Source organism: Physeter macrocephalus, chromosome 8 (genome assembly GCF_002837175.3).
Source record: "Physeter macrocephalus isolate SW-GA chromosome 8, ASM283717v5, whole genome shotgun sequence".
Classification (NCBI taxonomy): Eukaryota; Metazoa; Chordata; class Mammalia; order Artiodactyla; family Physeteridae; genus Physeter; species Physeter macrocephalus.
Genome location: NC_041221.1, coordinates 10,479,473 through 10,491,876, shown reverse-complemented (window position 1 = coordinate 10,491,876; position 12,404 = coordinate 10,479,473). Strand labels below are relative to the sequence as shown.

General features: G+C 46.1%; 1 protein-coding gene across 1 annotated transcript in view; it reads left to right on the top strand.

Moving 5' to 3' along the window:
• DSCAM (DS cell adhesion molecule) overlaps positions 1–9,321 on the top strand; it is a 759,593-nt gene extending 750,272 nt beyond the window's left edge. The window contains exon 34 of the mRNA XM_024120069.1: positions 8,969–9,321. Within this exon, the coding sequence (XP_023975837.1) occupies positions 8,969–9,321 (353 nt within the window). The remainder of the gene's footprint in view (positions 1–8,968) is intronic.
• The last annotated feature ends 3,083 nt before the right edge of the window (positions 9,322–12,404 follow it).

Below are 12,404 nucleotides of genomic sequence, written 5' to 3'. Positions count from 1 at the left end.
TCCTTCCCATCTCTGTCTTTCCATCACACATGCACATGCACACACACGGAGACACGTGCACACACACACACACACACACACACACACACACACACACTCGACGCCGGTGCCCTGGCCCCTGCACTGCACTCAGCCGTCTCCTGACCCTCTCGCACCTGCACTGTCTGTGCTTTACCCCCTCCCCATGCCTTTTACTTCATGGGTGAAAGTTTCAGCACAAAGGAAACCAAACTAGAAAGAGGGAGAGAGAAAGTGGAGAGGTAGCTGGAGGAAAGCAAGAGGGGAAGTTATAACTGAGGATGTCAGTTCCGGATGTCCGTCTGGAGGCCCTGGTTTCCTGGAATCTGCACCCAGGCCGGGCCAGGCTCCACCCGGGTTGGGGGCAGTGGCGGGTTTACACACCAGGATGCCAAGGGCACGCGCACCTGACACAGGTGACTCTGGAGTTCAAAACAAAGGAGACCCCTCGACTTCTCCTGGGTCACTGCCGCTTTCAAATGGAAACGCCAGAGGGTTGGAGTGGATTCACTTCGGGGGGGTCGCCGCACGGAGCCCGGCGGGGGTCAAGTGTTCTGGGAGGGTGGGCGGGGGAGGGCTGGGCAGCCGGGAACCGAGAAGGCCCGTGGAGACACATGCACTCAGGAGGCTTCGGCTCCCTCCTGGGGGGAATCCAGAAAAGCCACCTCCAACCCAGCCCTGGGGGGGGTCTTTGGGTGCCAGCTGGACAGCTGTCCACTTCCCCAGGGAGCAGGGGACCTGGGAGAAGTGGCTCTGGCTTGGCCTTGGCAGAGAAGGAAGGATGGCTGAGAGGACAGCCCACAGAGGGGCTACTGTGAGCTCAGGGCACAGCGCGGGGACAGCGTCAGCCACAGGCGTGCTGGCCGCTGTTACTGATCATTAAAGAGAAAACCCCTCCTCTCCTTGGTGAATGGGAGCAGAGACTGTTGCACACAGGAGAAATGTTCAAAGAGGTTTCCTGTGACACCTCAGCCCAACCCGGACAGGAAGAAAGGACCTCTGTATTAGGGTCCTGTGGCCTCTATACCAAATTACCGCAAACTAGGTGGCTTAAAACAACAGAAACATATTCTCTCTTCTGGGAGGACAGAAATCCGAGATCAACGTGTCAGTGAGGTTGTGCGCTCCCTCCAGGAATTCTAGAGAAGAGTCCCTTCTCTCTTCCAGCTTCTGGTGGCTCCAAGTGTTCCTTGGCTCGTGACCCCGTCACTCCAACCTCTGCCTCATCTTCACGTGGCCGTCTCCCTTCTTTATGTCTCAAATCTCCCTCTGCTTTTTTTTTTTTTTTTTTTTTTTTTTTTAATGAGGACACATGTCATTGGATTTAGGGCTCACCTTAAATTCAGGTGATCTCATCTCAAGGTCCTTTACTTAATGACATCGACAAAAACCCCTTCTCCAAATCAGGTCACATTCACAGACTCCAAGGGTTGGTACGTGGACCTATCTTTTGGGGGGATGCTACTCAACCCACAAAAGACAGACACTAAGGTAAAAGAAGAGTTCCCGATTCATTCCCGTCAGATCTCCAGCCCCATAACTTCAGACCCTCTGGAAAGGGAGCTGTCTGACAGTAAACCTTTCACCTGCATTATCTAATTAAATCCTCATTATAACCCTCTGTGGTTGATTCTGCTCTTGTTCCCATTTTATGAGTAAGGAAACTGAGCCCAGATTTATACCTGTCAGATTAAATGCAGGCAATGTCGTCCAGGCGTCCACTCTTAATCACCACCGTTAGAAGCGCTGTTTAGTTTCTCCCATGTGAAACGGGCAGACGGAGGGCCGGGAGGTTAGGAAAAGCAGGTGCGTAGGTGTCTAGATTGTCATGATAATTTCCCATTTTATTTCTCTCTGTCTGGAGTCATAAGCGCGTGGTTGTCTCGGCATGTATAGACGTCTGCAGAACATAAAAAAGGACGGACGCTTAGAGAATCCAGTTTCCTAACTGGTACTGGGACTAGCAAAAGAGGTGGGGTTTTAATGGCCATAAAGTGCCTTTAATAAATAGCGCTCCCCCACCGATCACTCTGGTGCTTTCTTCTGCGTCAGCACGTGAACTATTAAGAGAGCTCATTTACGGCATTCACACAGTTGAAAGGGCTACTTGGGGTGCTAATCAGAAAACACACACTGTCAAAAGGGGCTAATTAGAGCATCACACAACTTAATCAAGCTTTGCCTGAAAAGCTGGATCTCTCGGAGATACTGACTATTCAGACATGCTTAGCAGGCCTGCAGTAAGCAAACACAGAAGGCCTTGTATATAAGGATGTGGTGCTGAGCTGTTTTCATTATTAAGGATTTCCAGTTCTCACCAGTCTCTTCCAGCTACCTTGATCACTACATCTAAAGTGGCAACCCCTGCAGGCAGGGGGCAGGTATCATGGGTTTGTCTTTTGATTTCAGACACATTCGTTCCATCCAGTCTAGCACCTGAGCATCCCACAGTCCAGCTGGGACCAAGATGCTGTTGCTTTTTAGGGGTTTAATAAGCCCTGTTTGTTCAAAGGGGAGTTGCTGGGATGGAGAGTCATTCGTGAATCTGTGACAAAGCATTGCAAATATGCCAAGCGCTCAAGATTTAGTTGGGTGTCCGAAACAGCCTAAGGCACTCTTGACCTACATTTTAAAAGAACCCTGGAGGTAAATGCCTTCCACATTTTCTCAAGTACTTGAACAAAATGATTTCTAAGATAATATCAGTTATGTAAATAAATAAAAGAGCCAATTAATCCAATTAATCTGGACTCTTGGAATAAAGACAGATAATCACTTTTAGGAAATTGGATATATAAAAATCCACAGATTTCAACATCGGTCCATTAGGGTGTATTGATTCACATGCACAAAAATATTCTTCATGCTACAAAAGAATTGTTCCAGTTTTTGTTTTTAATGACAGCTCTGTTAATGCTTTCATGATATTTGTTTGCAAGTGATTTAACCCCCAATAGAGAAGGTTAAAGAATACATCCACTACCAGAAAGGAAGACGAAGAATTTTCAATACCATCATAAAAGGCATTAGGGACATAAGGTTTCATTTTTTTAAATTAAATACTTTTATTTTTCGGGACTAAAGTTAATACACATAGCAATATATACCTTCAACATTAGAATCTGTAATGGTAAACTCCATGCCACCATTTTTTCTAAGCTAAAGTCCAGATACGTCAAGTTACAAAACTCATTTCACAAGAATGCGAAATTACATCATTTCTTTCTCTAAGAGTGTCGTGGCCAACTTATCTTCAAGGAATTTATTATTGGGCTTTCCTTTGATCCAGTTCACTGTATGAAGCCAATGTTGAATCAAAGTACCTTTTATTTCAGTGAGCCAAAACCAAGGTATTGTTTTAGTGGAACACAGGCTAAAAAATATTAATGAAAACATATAATTAGTCACCATCACTTCTTGGGATAAAGACATCCTGAGAAAGCCAGTGGGAAAATGCTAAGTGGATTCTTGCATCATAAATACCAAGTAACGTGACAATGTAATGCAAGGTCTCAGAAATCAACATGGTAAATCTCCCAGAAATAAGGTCATCATTTCTTTTATTGGGAGGTTCGGAGGACTCTTAAGAAAAGTCAAAGCATTTTGAAAATTCTTATGCTCATTTAAACTGTGCAAAATGCATTTTCCAGTAATTTTTCAGCCTGTCTTGCTTTTGTTTCTAGTTCTCCTATACCACTGAGTAGTCTCTCCCTTCTCTTTAAATGGTTATTCTCTTTCAGTGAGTAAACTTGAATTTCGAAGGTTCTGGGGTCTAAGTCACTGTCTAATTGCACACAGCTTCACTGCTTTGTTAGCACAACAACCCGCTCATGGCAGCCCTGCCTGGCACAGGAGGTTCCAAGATCCCGCCAAGGGGCTGGCTGAGGAAGACATGATCAACAATAAGGAAAGCAGGGAATCTTTTGAAGCAAAAGAAACAAGAATTGCCAGTTATTTTAGATTCAGAAAGTTAAGGAATGAGTTATTCCTTAGATACGTTATTAAGAATAAAATGCTCACTAACGATCTCCTCTGGGGTGTCCCCAACCACATCAAACTCAGCATGTCTGAAACCAAACCCATGATCTCTTCCCACCAAAATATGATTTTTCTCCCAGGCAGTTCTGTGCAATGAATGAATAGTCCTGCTGTCCACCCAGTTTCCTGAGCTTGAAACCTGGAAGGGAGTCATCGCTGACCCCTCCTTCCCACCTGTCCCACCTGCCATCAGTTCTGGAGCCATCTCCTTGGGCTTGTTCCACATCTCACAGTTTCATTCCCTTCCACTTCCCATTGATGCTCAGGCCATCATCATGGCACCCTCACCTGCACATCCTCTTACCTGGTCTCTCGGCTCCAGGACTGCACACCCCCAGCCCGTTTTCTAATCAGAGCTGCTCACCAGGTCTGCCATGAGGGACTTACAGGTGAGCCAAGATGGCCGCCTCTCAGTCCCCAGCGTGGCCAGGAAGAGCCCACTGCATTCGTCCCAGTGTGTTGCACAAATACCCCTTGTCTGCATGCGTCTCGAAGTGAGAAGAGTTGGAAGCACTAGGGTACACAGTAAACAGTGTCTATTCCAAAACTGCTGGAAGGTCAGATCTGGGCTTCAGTCCTCCTCAAGCCTGGGCGATGTAGTTTTCAAAGTGCATCTAGTGACTGGGCTCTAATTGTGTTCGTGCATTTAGGGGACCCACAAGATGTATTGAAGACTTGAACCAGGGTCATAATGATGGGACCAAAAGGGAGTCAAGAGATATTTTGCAAGTACAATTAACCTGGAGAAGAAGGTGTCAATGAGGGCTCTGAGATTTCAAGTATCAATTTCTGGGAAGATGAGGATGACATATAAAAAGATTGGGCACGACAGAGAAAGTGGCATTTGGGGATGAGTTTGGGAGTAGGGGTTGGCCTTCATAAACTGGGTTTGTAGACTGTGGCTTTTAAAATTCGTGATGTGCATTTCCCTGATGATTAGTGATGCTGAGCATCCTTTCATGTGTTTGTTGGCAATCTGTATATCTTCTCTGGAGAAATGTCTATTTAAGTCTTCTGCCCATTTTTGTATTTGGTTGTTTGTTTTTTGATATTGAGCTGCATGAGCTGCTTGTATATGCATTTCTCTAATGATTAATGATGTTGAGCATTCTTTCATGTGTTTGTTGGCGATCTGTATATCTTCTTTGGAGAAATGTCTATTTAGTTCTTCTGCCCATTTTTGGATTGGGTTGTTTGTTTTTTTGTTATTGAGCTGCAAGAGTTGCTTATAAATTTTGGATATTAATCCTTTGTCAGTTGCTTCGTTTGCAAATATTTTCTCCCATTCTGAGGGTTGTCTTTTGGTCTTGTTTATGGTATCCTTTGCTGTGCAAAGGCTTTTAAGTTTCATTAGGTCCCATTTGTTTATTTTTGTTTTTATTTCCATTTCTCTAGGAGGTGGGTCAAAAAGGATCTTGCTGTGATTTATGTCATAGAGTGTTCTGCCTATGTTTTCCTCTAAGAGTTTTATAGTGTCTGGCCTTACATTTAGGGCTCTAATCCATTTTGAATTTATTTTTGTATATGGGGAGTGTTCTAATTTCATTCTTTTACATGTAGCTGTCCAGTGTCACTTATTGAAGAGGATATCTTTTCTCCATTGTATATTCTTGCCTCCTTTATCAAAGATAAGGTAACCATATGTGCGTGGGTTTATCTCTGGGCTTTTTATCCTGTTCCATTGATCTATATTTCTGTTTTTGTGCCAGTACCATACTGTCTTGGTTACTGTAGCTTTGTAGTATAGTCTGAATGAGGTATCACCTCACACCAGTCAGAATCCCGCGTACCACAAAAAAAAAAAAAAAAAATAGAACTACCATACGACCCAGCAATCCCACTACTGGGCAAATACCCTGAGAAAACCATAATTCAAAAAGAGTCATGTACCACAATGTTCCCTGCAACACTATTCACAATAGCCAGGACATGAAACAACCTAAGTGTCCATCGACAGATGAATGGATAAAGAAGATGTGGCACATATATACAATGGAATATTACTCAGCCATAAAAAGAAATGACACTGAGTTATTTGTAGTGAGGTGGATGGACCTAGAGTCTGTACTTCACAGAGTGAAGTAAGTCAGAAAGTGAAAAACAAATACTGTATGCTAACACCTATATATGGAATCTAAAAAATTTTAAAAAAAAGTTCAAACAAACCTAGGGACAGGACAGGAATAAAGATGCAGACATAGAGAATGAACTTGAGGACACAGGGAGGGGGAAGGGTAAGCTGGGACGAAGTGAGAGAGTGGCATTGACATATATACACTACCAAATGTAAAATAGATAGCTAGTGGGAAGCAGCCGCATAGCACAGGGAGATCAGCTTGGCGCTTTGTGACCACCTAGAGGGGTGGGGTAGGGATGGTGGGAGGGAGATGCAAGAGGGAGGGGATATTGAGATATATGTATACACATAGCTGATTCACTTTGTTATACAGCATAAACTAATACAACATGGTAAAGCAATTATACTCCAATAAAGATGTTAAAAAAATAAATAAATACAAAATATAAAATAAAATTCATGATGGACATTCATGTGGAAATATCTAGCAAAGCATCTGAAATTCAAGTCTAGAACTCAGGAAAGAGAGCAAAATGGAAAAGATGGATGTGAGCTATAACAAGATGAGGTGAGTGCTGAGCCTCCAAGAGAGGGCTGAGCACAGGGCACCGGGAAAACCCTGTCTTAGAGTGTGGATGGAGGACAGGGTCCAGGAAAGGAGAGTAACAAGTTGCAATCAGAGATGTAGGAAGAGCTCTGGGAGAGCAAAGTGCTGTGGAAGCTGAGAGTTTCAAAAACAAGAAGATCAACAGCACAAAGTGTTGTAGGTGGTACAAGTAGGGTGAGGACCAAGAAGAAACCATGGAATGTGACAATTAGAGGTCACAGTTGAACTTCAAAAGAACAATTGCCATAGTTGATGGTGATGGCAGCTGTGCCAGTTCAGGTTTTCCAAGAAGCAGATGCCAAGACAGATTAGACATGCAAGGGATTTGGTGGTGGGGATGGGGGTGGGTGGATTCTTGTAGAGAATAAAGATAAAAAGAGGGAGCAGTATTACTGAACTCAGGTTCAGCCACTCATTACTCAAGAATCCAACACTGAGAAACAGATGTTGGGTAAAAGGAGAGACAGCTTTATTGAGGAAGCTGGCAGCCCTGGGGAGGAGGTGGACTCATGTCCCAAAGAACCAACTCCCCATTCTCAGGCTTTGCTCAGAAATTTTATAGGGAAAAGAAGAAGGGGCTACGTGCTGAGGAGAGGCTTGTGGGGGTCATGATCAGCTCGTGGACCTTCTTCTGATTGGTTGGTGGTGAGGTCATCGGGAGTCAACATCATCAGCCTTCTGGTTCCAACCGGTCTGGGATTTCCTGCTGGTGGGCAGCATGCAGTTAACTCCTTCCACCTGGGGGGGTTTCAGTATCTACAGAACAGCTCAAAGGATGTGGCTCAGAATGTTCTCTGTAGCCCTTGAGGAGGGACTAAAGATCCTTGACTTTGTTTAATGACTAAACTATTGTTATTTTGTCTTCCTTGACTATTGTCCTTTGTTTCTGCGTCTTCTTTTTTTTTTTTTTTTTTTGTGGTATGCGGGCCTCCCTCTGTGGTGGCCTCTCCCGTTGCGGAGCACAGGCTCCGGACGCACAGGCTCAGCGGCCATGGCTCACGGGCCTAGCTGCTCCGCGGCATGTGGGATCCTCCCAGACCGGGGCGCGAACCCGGTTCCCCTGCATCGGCAGGCGGACACGCAACCACTGCGCCACCAGGGAAGCCCCTGTTTCTGCATCTTCTTATTTCTCTGATTAAATTTATTCTTTGGAACTTGGGGAGGAGCTAGTAGGCTAAAGTTTTTCTGCAAACAAGAAGCAGGTGGAGGACATGGCTGGTATCTGTTCCAGAAAGTCCCCACAGGGTCCTTCTCCATTACAGCAGAAGCAGGCAAGGAGGGTCCACAGACCAAGACACAGGTGTGAATTCTGTGACAGGAGGAAGGGAAGGAAGGGGTGGGCAGGAAGACCCTCGGCTGTAGTGCACTGCTGAGGACACTGCAGCCGGGCGATGGGGAAGCCCTGAGCAAACCCCTCATTGAGAGATCCCACATCAGGTGGGGTTTGTCATCAGGGGAACCTGTCGTGTCAGGCAGTGCTGGGAGAAGCCCAGAGGACAGGTGGCCTCCACGTTGGGGCAGGGGGGCCAGCTGGATTCTGTCCACTAACCTCTCTCCCCGCAGTGGGTTCTCTTGAAGAGGGTGCATTTCCCTGGCATCATCAAATGAGTGATCCTGAGAAGGAAGTAGAAACCCTGAAACTCGGTCTAAGCTGCTCCTCTTTGTCTACACGGCACTGACCGAAACAGAAGAGACACGAGCAGTTTAGCAGGCAGGCAAAGCCTGGTAAGGATTCCACCAAAAGCAATCACAGAAACCGGTAGCTAAGTGACGGCCAAGGTCACACAGTTCCATGGAAGTGCTGAGACTACATCATTCTTTGCTCTGCATCCCTGTCTCCCTTCTCAAGCCCTGCACTCTCCCAACCACTGCTCACTGCATCCAGGGTGCAGCCCATCACCGTTTGTACCCCGCATGCGCGGTTGCCTCTGGTGTTTCCCGTGGTGGGGTTTCCAAGGATCTTGTTACCTCTGTTTCTCTGGGGAAAGTATGACATTTAAGAGCTTAAGTGAACAAGCCATAGGAAAGCCAGCTCTCCCTGTGCCTGGTGGAGGAGGCCTGAGGATGCTGCCTTTGCAGGGGCTCTGACCAGGGGTCTTGGGAAACGTGCCCAGGTGTGGGGACATTCCCACCTATAATACCCCGAGTGGCCCATCGCGTGGGCACGGGGCCAGCCAGCACCTGCTGACCAGTGAAGAGCCCACCTAACCCTCTGTGTTTCCTTCCAGGTGACCTCATCCACTTGCCTCCATACCTTCGAATGGACTTCTTGTTGAATCGAAGTGGTCCAGGCGCCAGCAGGGACCCGAGTTTAGGGCAGGCATGCTTGGAGCCCCAGAAAAGTCGGACCCTGAAACGCCCCCCGGTCCTCGAGCCCATCCCCATGGAGGCTGCCTCCTCCACGGCCTCCACGAGGGACGGACAGCAGTGGCAGCAGGGGGCCGTGGCCACATTACCTCAGCGGGAGGGGGTGGAGCTGGGACAGGCAGCCAAGATGAGCAGCTCCCAGGAATCCCTGCTGGACTCTCGGGGCCATTTGAAAGGCAGCAATCCCTACACCAAGTCCTACACCCTGGTATAACCAACGGCATGACTGGACAGCGGTTGTAAATACGGTTTAAAAAATTCAATCAAAGCTACCTTTTTTTTACAGAATTCCAATATTTATAATGAAAGAAAATTGCCAAAATATATTAAAAAAAAAGAAAGAAAGAGAGAGAGAAAATACTGAAAAAAACCACAGACAGTGCAAAGACTCTCCTGCTTTTTTTCTGTCTGAGTGTGAGCTCCATCTGCCTGGGCATCTGATTTTTTGGGAAAGAAGTCCAGTTTTATGATCCTCACGGGCTATTGCATTTTTACTGATTTTCTACAATGTGCATGGGGGACTCATTCAACCTTCTGACTGGAAGTTCTATCACACAAGATTCAAGAAAGAAAACAGGAAAAAAAAATTACCTTCTTTGTGAATTTAAAAGGAACCTTGATTTGGGGTCTGGGGGAAACGTTAGTCATGTTTGCACACCTTTCTTTCCCATTAGAAATTGGGTCCTTGATTTGACCTCCTCTGTTGTTACTTAGGATGAGTGCCGTCAGTGAAGGGGTGGGGGGGAATCAATTTGGTTTTCTTTTTTGTTTATTTTTTAATTTAATGAGACACTCTTTGCATTTTGTCTAAGTGAAATAAAAAAGAAAAGGTGGTCTGCCTTTATTTCGATGTCTACTTCTCTTGTCTCCTATTGATCGCTGGGTCCTCCTTCCTAGGGATGCTTGTGTTTGCAAACACCAGGGCTGAATCAAGGCCCCAATTTAATAAACTAGCAAGGATTCCGAGAGTCTGACCTCCCCGGGATAGAGGGGAAGGACACAGAAGATGCAGCAGGTCTGAGTTTTAATGAGGAGCTGGCCAGGTATTCTAAGCCCCTTCATATACTCTGCTCTTTGCCTCCCAACGACACCTGGCCCTCTAGCTGGACCAGGGGTCAGAAAACTATGACCCATGGGACAAATCCAGCCCACTGCTGTGTTAATCTATAAAGTTTTATTGGAACACAGCCATGCACACCACGTGCATTTAGTCCATGGCCGTTTCATGCCATGATTGCAGAGTTGAGTAGTCACAACAGAGATGGTATGGCCAGCACAGCTGGAACTATTCACCATCTGGCTCTTTCCAGAAAAAGTTTGCAGACCCCTACTCTAGAGTCCCACCATCAGCCCCAGCTCACTGGAGGCAGGAAGATTGGACCAGGAGAAGTCTGTGCATCCTGTCCTCAGGGACCTGTCCTGCCACCACCATAACCAGTTTTTAAATGTGCAGTAGACCATCTTAGTGTCTGTTCCTCTGACTCACTCCTCTGCACCCAGAGAAAACGAGTCAAGAGTAAGTGATGTTCCTCTGAAATCTAACTTTCTCTTTCTTCCTTTCTGTTTAAATTATTTTCCATGTGGCTCATCCTGACAGAGCGCTTACTCTTAAATAGTATGAATCGTGTTCTCCTTCCCGTGACCCTTACCTAGTACACCTTAGAAAGACCCCAACTCCCCATTCCAGCCTCTCTTAGGTCTCATGTCAGAGGTTTGGCATTGACTAGAAAACTTGGTCGAATGCCCGGAGCTTCCCAGTTGCCAAGGTAGCAGACTGTACAAATATGTCCACTCCCTTAATACTCTCTACAGGCTCCCCTTTAAGCCACCAGCCTAGGCTGGTGCCAGCCATTGCCATCTGGGAACATGTTCAGAAATTTCTTTCCTGTTCTGCCCCCTTCTGTCCTTCTGTCCCTCCCTCCTTCCTTCCTTCTCTCCTTCCTTCACTCCTTCCCTTCTTCCCTCCATCTTTTCCATCATTCCTTCCTTCTATTTACTTTCCAGGCAAGCCCATTTGCCTGCGTAGATTTAGTGATACCGCACATCTGCAGAGCAGATCCAGGACCACATCAGGACTGCCTGCTGGCCCTGACACTAGTTGACTTCCTGGATGCAAAATGTTTGTTTCTTGCTGTGGTTTCAGACTTTAACCCATGTTGACAGCTTATTGTTTGCATCCTCACAGACTCTCACAGACTGCTTTTTTTTTAATGCAAAGAAGTGAAATGCTACTCTCTGGGAAAAAATAAAATTAAAGCTCTATTGTTCACCAACCTAAAACTTACTATATTCCCCAAACTTAGAAGTTTACATTTTTAAAAAATTTTTATCTCAAGATGTGCAAAAATAAAAAATTCCACATCATGTCTGCCTCTGGGATGGATTGCTTTCAACAGGACTGCCTTGGAAATGCTCATTAAAATGAGTTCAACACATAAGCACTGTATCAAAAAGTTCACCCTACACCTCAGGTAGGGGCCTGGTGTTAATATCTACAAAGAGACCCAGATGAAAGGGGTCTCTGTGGATTAAAAAGTCCATTATTGAGAGGAGTGATCATTTTCCTCTGGACCTCTGCTCATCTCTAATCTGATTTATAATGCCTTCCAGAGGTCACCTTACGAGCCTAAGTCTGCAGCCAGATTGATGTATCTTGGAGTGGCGAAGCTCAGATAAATTCTTTATCCTCTGGCCAAAAACTCTAGGGTCAATGGACAATCGCTATTGACTCAACGGACTGGGTTTCCTCTGAGGCATCCACCTGGCTGGCAGCCCGAAAGACGTTCCCCTTCCCAAAGTGAGCAAGGTCTTCTGTTGCTGCACAGCCAGGGTACAGCGCTGAGCACGTGCACACCCACGGGAACACTAGTGCTTCCACCTGGGTCACTGCCTGGTACCCACCTCTGCTTTGCTACCCACAAAGAGAAGAGGCTGGAGAAGGGAGGTGGGGAGAGATGGAAGAGCGAGATGGTCTTAAATCTGGTCGCTCAGAGAATCTCGATAATATCTTAAGACAAAGGAAACACACTGTTGCTTAATTTGCTTTTAAAATAAGTGGTAGATCACCACCCAGGAAAGATCCCTCTGGCCTGGGACGTTGATTCCTCATATGCCAAAATCTTCATGTGACTTTTAAGGAAATGGCTGAGGCCTTCCAGAGAAGTGGTGAACTCTGTACATCTATTTCCAGCAACGGTAGACAGTGTGTGCAGCCTCCAGGCACTGGACTAGGACCAGGAATCCAAGGACTGGTTCATGATAGTCACCTATTCTGCAGAGGTTTAAAGAGAGCTCACA